At 51.3% G+C, this 14,149-nt stretch overlaps 1 protein-coding gene across 1 annotated transcript in view; it reads right to left on the minus strand.

Moving 5' to 3' along the window:
- Positions 1–4,625: 4,625 nt before the first annotated feature.
- The window catches only part of Lrrc20 (leucine rich repeat containing 20), a 107,702-nt gene continuing 98,178 nt past the window's right edge, over positions 4,626–14,149 (minus strand). The window contains exon 5 of the mRNA XM_052744890.1: positions 4,626–7,118. Coding sequence (XP_052600850.1) covers positions 6,964–7,118 — 155 coding nt within the window. The 3' untranslated portion in view covers positions 4,626–6,963. The remainder of the gene's footprint in view (positions 7,119–14,149) is intronic.

Here is a 14,149-nt window from a genome sequence, read left to right on the forward strand (position 1 = left end):
CAGAGAACAGAAATGAATGTGGCTGCTCAGCTGCTTTCAGCCTGGGGTTCCAGCCCAGGGTACCATGTCCCACCATTTCGGAGGAGGTCTCTCTGGAAGCATCCTTGTGGGCATGCCCAGACGTGTGTCTGCTGGTGACTGCAGATCCACTGAAGTTGGCAATGGTGGTTGACCACCAACTAAAGGAGGGATGAGAAGGGGAGGGAGAGGAGGAGGAGGCTGGAGAAGAGGGAGGGGAGGAGAGAGGAGAGGAAGAAGGGGGGGAGTCCTTCAAGCTGGCTATTATAGCCTCATGGAACATTCCACATGTCACACACAGGTGGAAGGCAAATTCTCAGAAGGAACATACTGTGTTTTTGTGTGTGTGTGCCTGTGTGTTGGGATTGGAATCCAGGCTCTTGAACATGCTAAGCACATGCTGTACCACATTTATTACACACACACACACACACACACACACACACACACACACACACACACCCCTCTCTCCTGATGCTGCTGGCTGAGGACCACACTTTAAGTGGCAAGGGTCTAGTCCCTGAACTCTGTCAATCCTGACAGGGTGGAACTGGGGGAACAGGGGAGGGTGATGCTTGGTGGGAAGCAACCATCTCCTGACGGTGAGATCTCAGGCAGAGAGCACAATGCTGGGGTGTGGGGGGCTGCCCATCATCTCTTGGGCTGTGCATGCAGACTCTTGGCCACTCCACTTAGGACAAAACCCAGACACACCATTATGGTTTGTGAGGGTCTGGGAAGGCCAGTGCAAAGAGGACTGCCTGATGCTCAAGCCAACATCTCTGGTAAGATACATGGAACTTTAATGTGGAGCCTGACCTTGAGCTGGCAGGGGCTGGCTGTGAGCAATTCTCTCAAAATCCCAATTCTCAAACATTGAGATTCATTACCATGCCCCTGTTCAGCCACTGGTGGATAGATAGGTGCTGTATGTGTGCCAGGCATTGCTCAAGGGATGGGAGGGAGGGAAAGGCGTGGAAACCAAGACCAAGATTCTCATGAGTGTTGAAAAGACCAAGCAGACGCCATAACAGGCTGCTCAGTCTTCTCTCAGAGATCAGGCCTCAGTTTCAGTTTCCTGAGACTTGAGCAAGCAGTTTCAGGAAGGGCCATGAACAAAAGACATAGTCCTTGCAGTAGCTCCCTTTCTGCACGTACTCTGACTGCTCAAGGTTCAGCCAGTTGTTTACTGTCTGGGACCCCTCACCAACTTAGAGCTACGTGCATGGGCCAATGTGAATGTGCTAGGCCAGCCAGCCCCCATGACAGCTCAAGGACAAAGCCTGGGACTTGTCCAGGCCTGCCCCAAAATGGATAACTGTAAACCCCAACTAACCCTAGCCAATTAAAAGTTACTAACATGATTGCCACTCGAATAAATCAACCCTGTGTCTGTTCCCATGTAGTCTGTAGTCCCCACCCCTTGCTTTAAAAACCCTACCCCGTTGCTACTCAGAGTCTCTCCTGCTCTGCTGCTGTGTCAGACGGACAGATGGAGAACCCCCGAGTTAACTCGAAGTAAAGACTCTTTGCCTCTGCATCAGATTCAGTCTCTTGGTGGTCTTTGGGGGACTCTGGGAACAGGAAGTGTAGATCATGGGCATAGATAAATGCTCACTGGTTACACAGTAGGTGATAAGCTCTATGGATAAACAAACACTTGGGAGTTGGTGGCGGCGGCGGGGTGGGGGGTGGGGGGTGGGGGGGTGGCGGCAGGGGTGTGTGTGTGTGCGTCTTAGTGGTCCATTAAAGAAGTTGACAGATGGTAGATGATGCTCTAAATACCCTTGTAAGCCCTTGAGTTCCCCTAAAGGAAGGGGAGAGCCATTCAGGATTCGTAGCATCTAGAAGGATCCTCTGGATGCTTTGTGGGTGGTTAGCAGGAACTCTTTAAGGTGCATGGGACATATTTCCAGAGTCTGTCTGTCTGGCAGTTCAGGCCTGGGATTCTGATTCTTAGAAAGAGATTTTGTTTGTTTGTTTGTTTGCTGTTTTTCGAGACAGGGTTTCTCTGTGTACTTTTGGTGCCTGTCCTGGATCTCACTCTGTAGACCAGGCTGGCCTCGAACTCACAGAGATCCAGGACTCTGGTTTTGCTCACGTGGAATAGCAGGAGCTCCAGCTGGCTGTCAAGGTCCCATCTTTTTTTTTTTTTTTTTTTTTTTTTTGAGACAGAGTTTCTCTGTGTAGTCCTGGCTATCCTGGAACTTGCTCTATAGACCAGGCTGGCCTTGAACTTGGAGATCCACCTGCCTCTGCCTCCCAAGTGCTGGGATTAAAGGCATGCGCCACCACAGTCCAGCACATGTCCAGACCACCCATCTTGAATTGCACTGTAATCACCGTCTTGACCAAGGCTTCCCATCTGCATGGAAAACCCCAAGTCTCAGCCCCCTCAGAGGCAACTCCTACAGGAACAGCAAGTGAGGCTCTGTCTGTCTGCTCATAGGTCTCTGGCTGAATGAAGTCCTAAAAAGTGGCAGTTGACAGAAAAGGTCTGATTAGAATCCAAGCAACGGCGATTGTGTGATTCCAGAAAGCTCCCTGGCAATCTCCTAGCATGGCCCCTTCATTTTGCAGCCGGGAACCAAGGCTTGGAGAGAGGCAGGGATTTCTAGAAATCGCAAGAGCTGCTAAGATAGCACCAAGGGATAAACATGTTAACAGCCATAATGTGCCTGGTACCTACTGAGTGCTCTGTATATATTCAATAAAGGCTGTAGTACATCTGGTTTTACAATTCCAAGTAAATTAAAGTTGGCCAATTCAACTTAAAAAAAAAAAAAGAAAAGAAAAGCCTGACCTCAGAACATCAGTTCTCTAGCTGGAAGATCAAAACTACCGGAAGGGTTTGTTTGGACAGCACCAGCCAAACCTGAGCCTCTGCGGCTGCATTTGGGGGTGAGTAGAGCCGCTGGACTTTTAATCAGTATCCCGATCTCCCAGTCCAAGACTCTGCTCAGACAACCAGGGACCTGGAGGGATGAGTAACAAGGGGTGCAATGTCTGGAACTAGTGAGGGGCAAGCGGGGCACGGGCTGATCAGCCTTCTCCAGAAACAGCCTTCTCCAGGTCCAAGGGCTGTCTGTTCCATGTGCTTACCCCAATGCAGCTTTCTTTGATTTACTTTTGGGTGCGTTGGCATTTTACCTGCATGTGTGTCTGTGTGAGGGTGTCAGGAGTTACAGACAGTTGTGAGCTGCCATGTGGGTGCTAGGAATTGAACCCAGATCCTCTGGAAAAGCAGTCAGTGCTCTTAGCCACTGAGCCATCTCTCCCCCCTCCCCTTCCTTTTTTTTTTTTTTTTTTTTTTTTTTTTCCCTGAAACAGGGTTTCCCTGGCTGTCCTGGAACTCATTCTAGCCCAGGCTGGCCTGGAACACAAAAGAGATCTGCCTGCCTTTGCCTGGGATGAAAAGTGCGTCCACCACCACCACCTCCACCACCACCACTACCATCACCACCACCACCACCACCACCTCCACCACCACCACCACCACCACCACCACCACCACCACCACCACCACCTCCACCACCACCACCACCACCACCACCACCACCACCACCACCACCACCACCACCACCACCACCACCACCACCAGGGTTCAATGCAGCTTCCTCTACCTTGTGGTTCTGAGAATTCCTCCCCTGGGGGAGATGTAAACAATGTCTACCTTCCTGCTTGTAAGATCCCAACGACATGCCAAAGTATGATTCCACCAAAGTTAAATCTGGGGAAGCAATGAGTTTATTGGGTTTCTTTACAGAGCATGGGTGAGGGGTGCTTATAGGAGTGTGGGTGACCCCTCAAAAAGCCTCACTGGAAAGTCACCCGGCATAGATAATGACTTCCCCCGTAGCCCTATAGAGGGAGCTTCTCAGTTAACATTCCCTAGCCTATAGATTTGCATACAAATGGCTGGGACTGGCCATCTCAGGTCTAATGATGTTCCCTATCAACTCCTTCTCTGAGGGAACGCCCACAGTCCACAGCTCACTCCTGATGGACTCGTGCAGGCAAGCCCAGTTCTGAGAGAACATTCACAGTCCACGGCTCACTCCTGATGGACTCTTAAAGGCAGGCCCAGGTCTGACGGAACGCCCACAGTCCACAGCTCACTCCTGATGGACTCTTAAAGGCAGGCCCAGGTCTGACGGAACACCCACAGTCCACAGCTCACTCCTGATGGACTCTTTTTTTTTTTTTTTTTTTTTTTTTTTTTGGTTTTTCGAGACAGGGTTTCTCTGTGTAGCTTTGCGCCTTTCCTGGAACTCGCTTTGGAGACCAGGCTGGCCTCGAACTCACAGAGATCCGCCTGGCTCTGCCTCCCGAGTGCTGGGATTAAAGGCGTGCGCCACCACCGCCCGGCTCTGATGGACTCTTAAAGGCAGGCCCAGCTGATCTAATGACCACAGCAGCTGTTACTTAGAGAGCCAAACTCTGTAACTCAAGCTTCCCACCAGAGAGGCAGTCTCCTTCAAAGGCGGGCAGGTGACAACCAGCCCCGATCCCGAGTCTGTGCTGGGAAAATGAATCAAATACCACATACGCACTGGGAAAGAAAAAAAAAAAAAAAGAAACTAAAAACCAAACACTCCCCAGGCAGATGAGACTAACACATCCATCCTTTATTGCAGACTGAAGCGAAGGGTTTCCTCACACTGTGAGCCTGGATTTGGAGGTTTCTGACCAAGCTTGCCCAGAAAGGCCAGACCATAATGTCTGGGCAGCGCAGAGAACAACTTCCAGGAGCACTGGTATGCAGGGATGAACCAGAGAGGTGGGGTGGGAAGACAGGACACCCCAACCATCACCATCGTCGAGTGATCTAAGACGCAAGGGTCTCCTAGTGCTGAGTTAGTGGGAGGCCGAGCATGTACTCAGATCCATGGGAGTGTGTGTGTGTGTGTGTGTGTGTGTGTAGGGGGGGGTGAGACCTTCACTCTGCACTATGAGAACATGCCCAGGTCACCCAGGCCCTCAACTGATTCTCACACTGTGACACTTCTGAAGGAACCGGCTACGGCGCTTGTTAAGACATAACTCTGACTCAGAAAGCTGGTGTGAGGCCTGAGAACCTGCATTTTAGTTTCCCTTTTATTTTACTGAGACAGGGTCTCACATAGCCCAGGGACTCTTTATTCTCGGCCGAGGCTGGCCTGGAACTCCTGACTCTTGTGCTTCTACTTTCTGAGGGCTGGGGTTGAAAGTGGGCACCACCATGCCAGACATGCTTTTCTCTTTCTTACTCTGTTGTGTTGGGATAGACTCTCGCTATGCAGTACAGACTGGCCTCACACCTACCATTCTTAGAGTCTTAGCCTCCCAGGTGCTCGCTCCAATGACAGGTGCACACCACCAAGGCTGCATTTCCAGTACACTGGTGTTAGCCTGTCGACACGTGGAGTTGCCAGGCTGGCCCAACCATGGGATGCTTCTTACATCCTAGAGAAGCCCCGCTTCTTCTTCTTCAATAAGGTGAAATCCCCAACTCAGGGACACAGGGTAGGAGAAGCCAATCCAGTCTGGACTGCACCCAGCCCTTATTTGGTCCCCGAGTCCACCTCCTCATCTGGCTGACTAGCCTTGGGATACATAGTCCTCAGTGATACCAGCAATGCCCCTGTGGCATCCTTACCAAGAGCCAGGAGCACTGGGAGAGGGCAGGGACTCAGACAAACTCTGTGACGGGTTTTCTGTTCTGAACAGCGGTGTTAGTTCTAAGCTGCCAAACCCTAGAGACAAAGTGGCCCAGCCCTGCCTGTGTCCTGGACCTCCGTGGCTTTCACAGACCTACACAAAGGTATAGACCAGCCAGGGCCAGGGCAGCTGATAGGCCTGCTTGCTCAGGCGAGGAGGCGGACACATGGAGATGGAGGGGTTCAGGGATGTCCCCAAATATAGGCTTTACCGGGGAGCAAGGGCCCAGCCAGCTCCTGGGAAACTCCACAGTTTTGAGTACACTGGGATAGCTGGACGCCCTACTCTCTGGCTACCCCCTAGGCCACAGGCAAAGGTCCTGGAGATGTCAGGTTATCGGTGATTATGGTGATAGCCTTGAGGTTGGTGGTCCTGGACCAGGGTAAGGCAAGGCAACCAGGTTGCTGCCAGAGGGAGGCCACGGTAAAGGAGGTCACCTAAGGACCTCAGGTCAGAGTCACAGGCGCAGATGGCTTTGTCTTCTCTGGGCCACCTCTCCTGTGGCCCTGGGGATGATGTCTGGCCACATCCGCCCATTATCAGGAAGGGACAGAGCAGCATGCATAGAACTTCCTCCGCTTGTCTCGTACATGGAAGAATGAGCTCCTTGGAGCTGCCCCTCTGTAGCCCGGCCAGATGTCTATGGGTTCCTCATCATAAACTCTCCTGCCACAGGACCCAGCCACAGGGTCTGGGCATCCAGACTCCTAGTTCAGGCTCCAACCAGTCCAGGTACTCTGATGGCCAGGACATGGCACCATGAAGGGTGTCTTTCAGAAGGACTGCGTTCGGTCCTCAGAAGGCGGCAAATAGTCGGAGGTGGCCTCTTCTAGAATAAGGCTTCAGATCATAAGGTCCATAAAACGCCCATGAAAGGCTCATCCACCAGCTTGGAGGGTGTCTGACGATGTGGAGGCAGAACCCAGGCAGGAAAGACTCTCCACTACTATTCCTCCTTCCGAGTAACAAAGCTTGGCGAGAGAAGCCTACCTAAGTCAGCAGAGCAGCTGTGAGTGGCCTGAGCCCAGGCTCTAGCCTCACCTAGCCTTCTCCCTCTGGGGCTCTCACCAGGGCTCACTAGAGTGCTAAGCTACCTACCTTGGCTTAGCTGCGTCCCTCCCACGGTATGCTGTCTGGCCCACCCACCCCCGCTCCCCATGCCTGGCCTTCCCACAGGCTTCCCTCCTCTCAGGATGGCAGGCCAGTAGCCTTTGTCCCTTGTTAGGTGAGCACAAGGAGGGTGTCCTAAGGCAGAGGGGCCCGTGCATCCTCTGGAGACATGAGCATATCAAACTTGATGAGTGGCGGGGCAATGACGCGCACCTCGGCGCTCAGTGGGTTGAGACGCAGGTTGATGACACGCAGAGCTGGCATGGTGGCCAGCTTCTCCACAGGCACATCTGTTGGGAAGAGAGGGGACAGGTTAGAGGGGTGCGAGCAAGCAGGCTGGGAAAGCAGGAAGACCTGAGAGCATACAGAGCCGGCATGGGCTTGCTGCTCTCGGGTTACCATGTATGGGCTCAGCTCAGGGGTCCCATCCCTGGGGGGGGGAGGGATCATCAGGGGCTCACCAGCCACATGTGGAAAAACAGCTTTATAATGCCAGCACTTGGAAAGCAGAGGCTAGAGGATCACCTCGACTACGCAGTAAGTCTGAGGGTAGCCTGGGCTACACAAGACCTTGTTTCAAAATGATCAGGGAGTTATGTGGGGCGGGGAGGGGATTAGATCGGGCATCTCAGTAAGAGAATCACCGTGTAAGCCACAATTTTACTCTTACGCAGACTTAAAAGGATTAAAGAGAGGTGCTCAACTCCTGTTACATGGAGAGAACAGGAGAATTATTCACCATAGCCTAATATCCACCGAGGGATAAATAGAGTATATGAATGTAAGGGAATAGCACTCAGCCATAAAAGGAGCAAAATTCGGATACACGCTTCAGCATGAATCAACTTGGAAAACACCGTGCTGATGAATGGTAGGCATAGCAGCTCCACCTGGCATCTAGAACAAAGCTCATGGAGATGGCAGAGGGAGGCTCCCAGAAGCTGGAAGAAGGGGTCGGGGGAGTCGTCCAGCTTGGAAATGGATGGTGGAGATGGCTGCACGGTATTATAAAGAGCAGCCAATGCCACCAAGCGGTACACTGAGTATATAGTTAAAATGGCAAGATTTTTAGGTCACTTACAGTATCACAACTTTTTACATTTATTTATTTGTGTGTGAGGACATACGCATGTGGGTGTGTGAGTGAGTGCCCGTGGGCGTGTGTGGAGGTTGGAGGACAAGCTTCCCGGATGGGTCTCTCCTTTCACTCTGCAGGCCTCTGAGACTGTATTCAGGGGGTCAGGCTTGGGAGTAAGAGCCATCTATCTCGCCAGCGCCCGTAGCTCACTGTTTTAAGTTAGGAACGCGTCATGCCGAAGCCCACTGAACTGTACACTTTCAATGTGTTTACACACTGAAGGGGATGTGTGGCGTGGGATACATTGCCATACAGTGGTTGAGGAAAAAAAAAGCCCGTGTAGAGGCTGGGGACAGAAGACAGTTGGTATGTTGCTTGCCTAGCTTGCACAAAGTATGGGTTCAGTCCCCAGAAAGGGACCAACCAGGTGACACACACCTATAATCTCAACACCTGGGAGCTAGCCGCAGGAGAATCAGAAAATTCAAGACCATCTTCAGCTACATAGGGAGTCCAAGGCTAGCCTGGGCTACATGAGACTTTTGTCTCAAAAAAGGCAGAGAGGGGAGGGTGGCAAGATGACTCAGCAGGTAAAGGCACTTGCTGCAAGTCCAAGGATCTGAATTCCATCCCTGGGACCACACAAGGGAAGGAAAGAACCCACTCCTGTAAACGGTCCTGACCTCCATGCTCAAAACAAATAAAACAGAATATAATAAAAAAAAGAAAGGACAAAACATATTGTGTGTGTGAACTGATGAATGAGGTGGCACATGGCGACACGTGGGATTCTCATTAATGGCGGCGGCAGCATTCCCTGTCCCATTACCTGGTTCCCTGTGCCCTCGAGGAGTCCCTAAAGTATATATATACATATATATATACCGGGCATCCCACCTGTAGACCAGTGCTGCTGAGATCCTGGACGGGACAACAGCCCTTCAGGGCTACCCTGGCTCAAGGTCTGACGTCATCAGGACTCCCCACACCATGTCCCCTGTGTCACATGCCTGTGGGAGTGCCCTGGATGCTCAAGCAGGGGTCTCAAATGTCAATGTGTAGAATGTGGAAATCAAGTTTCAAATGATCACCCATTCAATTTATCCAAAGATAATAGGACCTTTCTCAAAACACACCCAGGGCACTTGGAGTTCCTAGACAGTCAGAACTACATAGAGAAGAGACCCTGTCTCAAAAAACAAAACAGAACAAAACAAAAAACCCAGGAACCCCCCCTTAAAAAAAACAAAAATAAATATAAGCACAAAAAATAAAAACAGAACAAAATGCAAAGAAACACGGCATCAGCAAGCCCACAGACAGCCCAGCTTTCCTCCATAATAATTTCTAGTCCTGCCCCAGGTCTTACTTTCCTCAGCCCCACCGTTCCGTGGGAAGGCAGCTCCTCCGTGGCAAGCCTGCACAGGCGGTGTGCTCCTGGCAGGTGCACAGTCATCTTGAAGGCTGTTGTGATCACTCTGTCAGTGTGGTGCTGGATTCTTCCACCATATAATTACTGCTGTTTTTGTTTTAGTCTCATTTGCAAATACAAGAACTCTGTGGGGACACACTTTAAGAGCAGGCAAGCAGAGTCGCCTCCTCAATATTTCCCACCCACTGCCATGGCCTTGACGTCCACGGATGGTCCTTGCGGCATCCACCTTCACGATGGCTGTAGACCGAATGCCTGAAGTCAATTAGCACTGCCCTGCATAACACAGGCTGCCCTTCTTGGCTGCCCATCTGTTTAACAGGGACTTCTATGCTTCTACTGATTTCTGACTGTTGTGTTTAATTAATTTGTTGCTCAATTTGTTCCGCATTTGCCCTGCGGGAGCCCCTTCAACCTGGCTCCTGATGGCTTTTGTTTTTGTATTTTGTAGTGCTGGGAACCGAGCAGACTAGCCAAGTGTTCTGTCTTGCACTTCTGCCCCTGGCCCTGGCTGTGTGCGCTGGCAAGCGCCCAACATTTGGGGATATGTTAAAGCATGTTGTGGGATCCATTTACAAGGCCCTGTACATATATAATCACCTGCTTTGAACTTCAGCCAAGCATGCCATGCTCTGGTCCGCTCTACATCTGCCCTTGTACTCTGCCAGTGATGGACACATAGGCTGCATCATCTGTCCTTAAAGGCTAGTCTGAGAATGCCTTCAGCTGCCTACCAGGAGAAGAGTCAATGGCTCCATCAAAGGTTGTGTATGTAGCTGCCTCTGATAGTTCCTGGACCCTAGCTCTGGTCAACCGGTCTCCCCAAGGCTTTCAATGGAGGCTTACACCCTAGAGATACACCCCAGACCTTCAGCAAGGTCCCTTGTTCTCCCTCCTGACTCACACCTCGAGTCCTCTGAGGATGGTGGACAGTAAAGACTACCAAAGCGCAGATGACTGCCCTCCCCTGCAGGCTTCATTGCTAGGATGAAAACAGAGAAATCACCAGCTCTGGCCAGGCTTGCCCCGTGCATGTACCAGAGCTTACAAAACCGAGGAAGTCAGGGCAGCTCAGGGGCTCCTCTGCCCACTTCACAGATGGGGAGTCCGAAGCCAGGAAAGCCCAGCCCAAGGACATTTGGTTACGGAGAAGCAGGGCAGGGACCAGGTATGGGGCTGCCTGCTCCAAAGCATCTTCTACAAGGGGCAGGCTACTGTAGGCATGGGGGTTGGAGAAAGTGACCCAGAGACTCTGTGCCTGAATAAGGAGGTGGCTCCATGCCTAGGGGGCATCCTAGGGGCCTCTTCTCCCCAGAGCTGTTAAGCCCAGTGGGGACGCTACAGTGACTGGGGCCTCTAGGACCTCTGTGCTGGGTCATTTTATTGTTGATAGCATTTTCGGGTGTTATTACTTGTTTTCATTGTTACACAGGGACTCTGTATTGAAGGTGGATGACTCTGAATTTCTGACCATTTCCTCTCTACCCCCTAATAAGCTGGCATTGCAAACCTGCTCCACCATTTCCAGTTAATGTGGTGCTGGGGATGGAACCCAGGGCTTGATGCATGCTAAGTAAACTCTCTACCAATGGAGCACAGAGTTGTAGGTAGTATGTATTGAGGGCTTGCTAATTTATGATCTACATGAACTATTAGCATCTTGAACTTAACATTTTCTATAACAGAATGAGCTGAGTACCATTCGTTGGTTTTTTGTTTTTTGTTTTTTTTGACAAGGTTGCTCTGTGAAACAGTCCTGGCTGTCCTGGAACTCACTATGTAGACCAGGCTGGCCTTGAACTTACAGAGATCCACCTGCCTCTGCCTCCTGAGTGCTGGGATTAAAGGCGTGTGCCACCACTGGCCGGCATCATTCATTTTTACAAAGATTTATTTTATTTTTATTTGTGTGTGCACATTCTCATGTGTACATGCTTGGGGAGACTAGAAGAGTGCCTGGAGTTATAGGTATTGTGAGTCACCTAATATTAACAGCTGGGAACCAAAATCCAAGTCTTCTCCAAACGCAGTACACCATCTTAGCTGCTGAACTCTCTCTCCAGCCCCCAAGTACCATGATTATCTCTGTCCTCTGTGTAGGATGAAGTCCAGAGAGGCTCAAGACTTGTGGGGAGGGGCACTCAGCTAGGTGATAAAACAGGGCGATGGACGGTGGCAGGCTGGCTGGCAAGTGTCCTTCGTGCCATCTCCCAGGTAGCCTTCCAGCCTGGCTAGTGCCACCCGCCACAGCTGGGGAGGCTTAATCAGAGAGGAGCCACACACGGGCAGCCACATCTTCAGGTGGAAGGCTTTCGAAAAGGGAGGTTCGGGCTGGAGAGATGGCTCAGTGGTAAAGAGCACTGACTACTCTTCCAGAGGACCCAGGTTCAATTCCCAGAACCCACATGGCAGCTCACAAGTGTCTGTAACTCCGGTTCCAGGGGACTCGACACCCATGGCAAAACACCAATGCGCATAAAATAAAAATAAGTAAATTTTAAAAAATCAAAACAATATTTAAAAAAAAAAAGAAAGAAAGAAAGAAAAGGGAGGTCCATCCACTCTTGGACTTCAGGAAGATGGGCCGCTAAGCTCCCTGAGCGAGGGCCATCTATTATTAGATCAGGGCCTCACTGGGGCTTCAGTGTACAGCTTGCACAGTGGAACCCAGATCCACAAGACAGATGTGGGAGTGTCACCACCTGCCCGGCAATCAGGAACTATCTCAGGTTGAAGGACAGGGGCGATCTCTAGCAGACCCCCAGGATGCGGGTAACACCGAACAGACCTATCCCCCAGGAGCAAAGTGGTCGACATCTGCCAGCGTCCACCCACTTCCTTGTGCTTCCTCTGAACACCTGCAGCAGCCTGGAAAGCTCCTGGCTGCCCCTGATTGGCTGTGGGGCTGACGGGGTGGGGGTGGGGGGGGTGGGGGGGTGGGGAGACGACAGAGGCTCACTCCTGGGCTCAACTTCCCAGACAGCAGCAGCTCAGGAGGCAGCCAGACAACACAACCCCTCGGCCCCATCACTAAGAATCAGGAAACCCCTTGCATTTGGCTTAATGAGGTCGAGTCATTTCACTGATATTAACTTCCATGGGGCACAGAGGGAAATCAAGGCCCAGATGTCATTGGCATGGTAGGGTAAAAATCCCTGCCGTCCGAGGTCCCAACACGCTGGGCTGGTCATCCCATCCGATATGCCAATTAAAGAGATAAAGTGAAAGCGGAGAGTGGAGTTTTAATCAGCACCGGGAAGAACTGATGGGGGGGGGGAGGGGATGCTAAGCAGGGGAAAGGGAACAAAGGGGCCTTCTGCAGCCATCCACTTGCAGGGAATGATTGGAGTTTCAGCATGATGATTACTAACACCAATCGGGTAGGGAATGGAAGATTTTTAACACCGATAGATTTCAAACGCTATGATGAAAGTCTTTTTGGGAACACAATCCCAAAGAGCTGGCCTTCAGATGTACGGCCAAGTAACTAATTGCAAGATTAAAGAGGGAGAAGCTGCAGCCCAGTGGTGGCGGCGCTCGCCTTTAATCCCAGCACTTGGGAGGCAGAGGCAGGCAGATCTGAGTTCGAGGCCAGCCTGGGCTACAGAGTGAGATCCAGGACAAGCCAGGGCTGTACAGAGAAACCCCGTCTTTAAAAACTCAAACCAAAACAACAACAATTAAAAAAAAGATGGACTAGCTGTAGAGGGACTTTGACTGGGGGACCAGAAAGCCAATGGGTCTCCCCTGAGCCTGGCCTAGAAAGCACACCCCAAACAGAAAAGGCCCTGCTCTGTTCCACTCAAACAGCAGAACTGAACAGAATGGCCAGGCCAAACAAGACTAGCTACAGCCATCCCCAGAGCTGCCCTCATCTATGTGCTGAGGAGTCACGACAGGAAATTACATACAAAATGACTCACTTAAACTGCCCAGGACCCAACAACTATCAGTCCAGGTTGCCCTCATCCTCATGGTGGGAGTCACTGGCCAGGGAACCTGCACACAAGGTGGTTCACCCTAACCACCTAGGAACACACACCGATGGGTCTGAGCTGTCCTCCTTCCCAGAGGCTCACCCTATCTGAATGAGGACACCACAGAAACAGAGACGCGTGTTCCATCATACATGCTGGTCCTTCTTCTGTTACCTCCATGGCTTCTGATGTCTCTGCAGTATACTAAATAAACCTGCTCTCTTTTCCTACTCTGACCTCGGGAGGAATTCCTTCACCAGTGCGCCTATCCCCACCACAGAATGGTCCTTATGCAACTCCCTCAGCCCTGGTGTCTGCAGAGGGCCTTCCTCCTCCAGTTCACACTTGCCGGCATCCTGATGGGCCAGGGACCCAGCCTCCTCTGGGAACCTTCCCCATCTGCTTCGGGAGTTTGTCTCCTGTAGCGGCCATCTCTGACTTCCCTTGGGGACAGCACTAAGCAGAAACGTCCTCCTCTTCTGGCCATTGAGGTTCTCGGGCCATGGCAACTTATAGCTTACCCCACAAAAGAGAGAGGATTATTGTTTTGAACCCGGGTCCTCTGGAAGGGCAGCCAGTGCTCTTAACCACTGAGCCATCTCTACAGCTTCCCCACAATGAAGTCTTAACGTAACAGTTGTATTATCTTGGTTTGTCAGTATATTTATTTCTGTGTCATCTTTAAATACACGATAAAAATTCTCCTAAAAGACTTGGATTCAGCCGGGCGGTGGTGGCGTATGCCTTTAATCACAGCACTCGGGAGGCAGAGGCAGGCGGATCTCTGTGAGTTCGAGGCCAGCCTGGTCTACAAAGCGAGTTCCAGGAAAGGCG

This window comes from Peromyscus californicus, unplaced genomic scaffold (assembly GCF_007827085.1).
Source record: "Peromyscus californicus insignis strain IS unplaced genomic scaffold, ASM782708v3 Scaffold_19__1_contigs__length_69161282, whole genome shotgun sequence".
NCBI classification, from domain to species: Eukaryota; Metazoa; Chordata; class Mammalia; order Rodentia; family Cricetidae; genus Peromyscus; species Peromyscus californicus.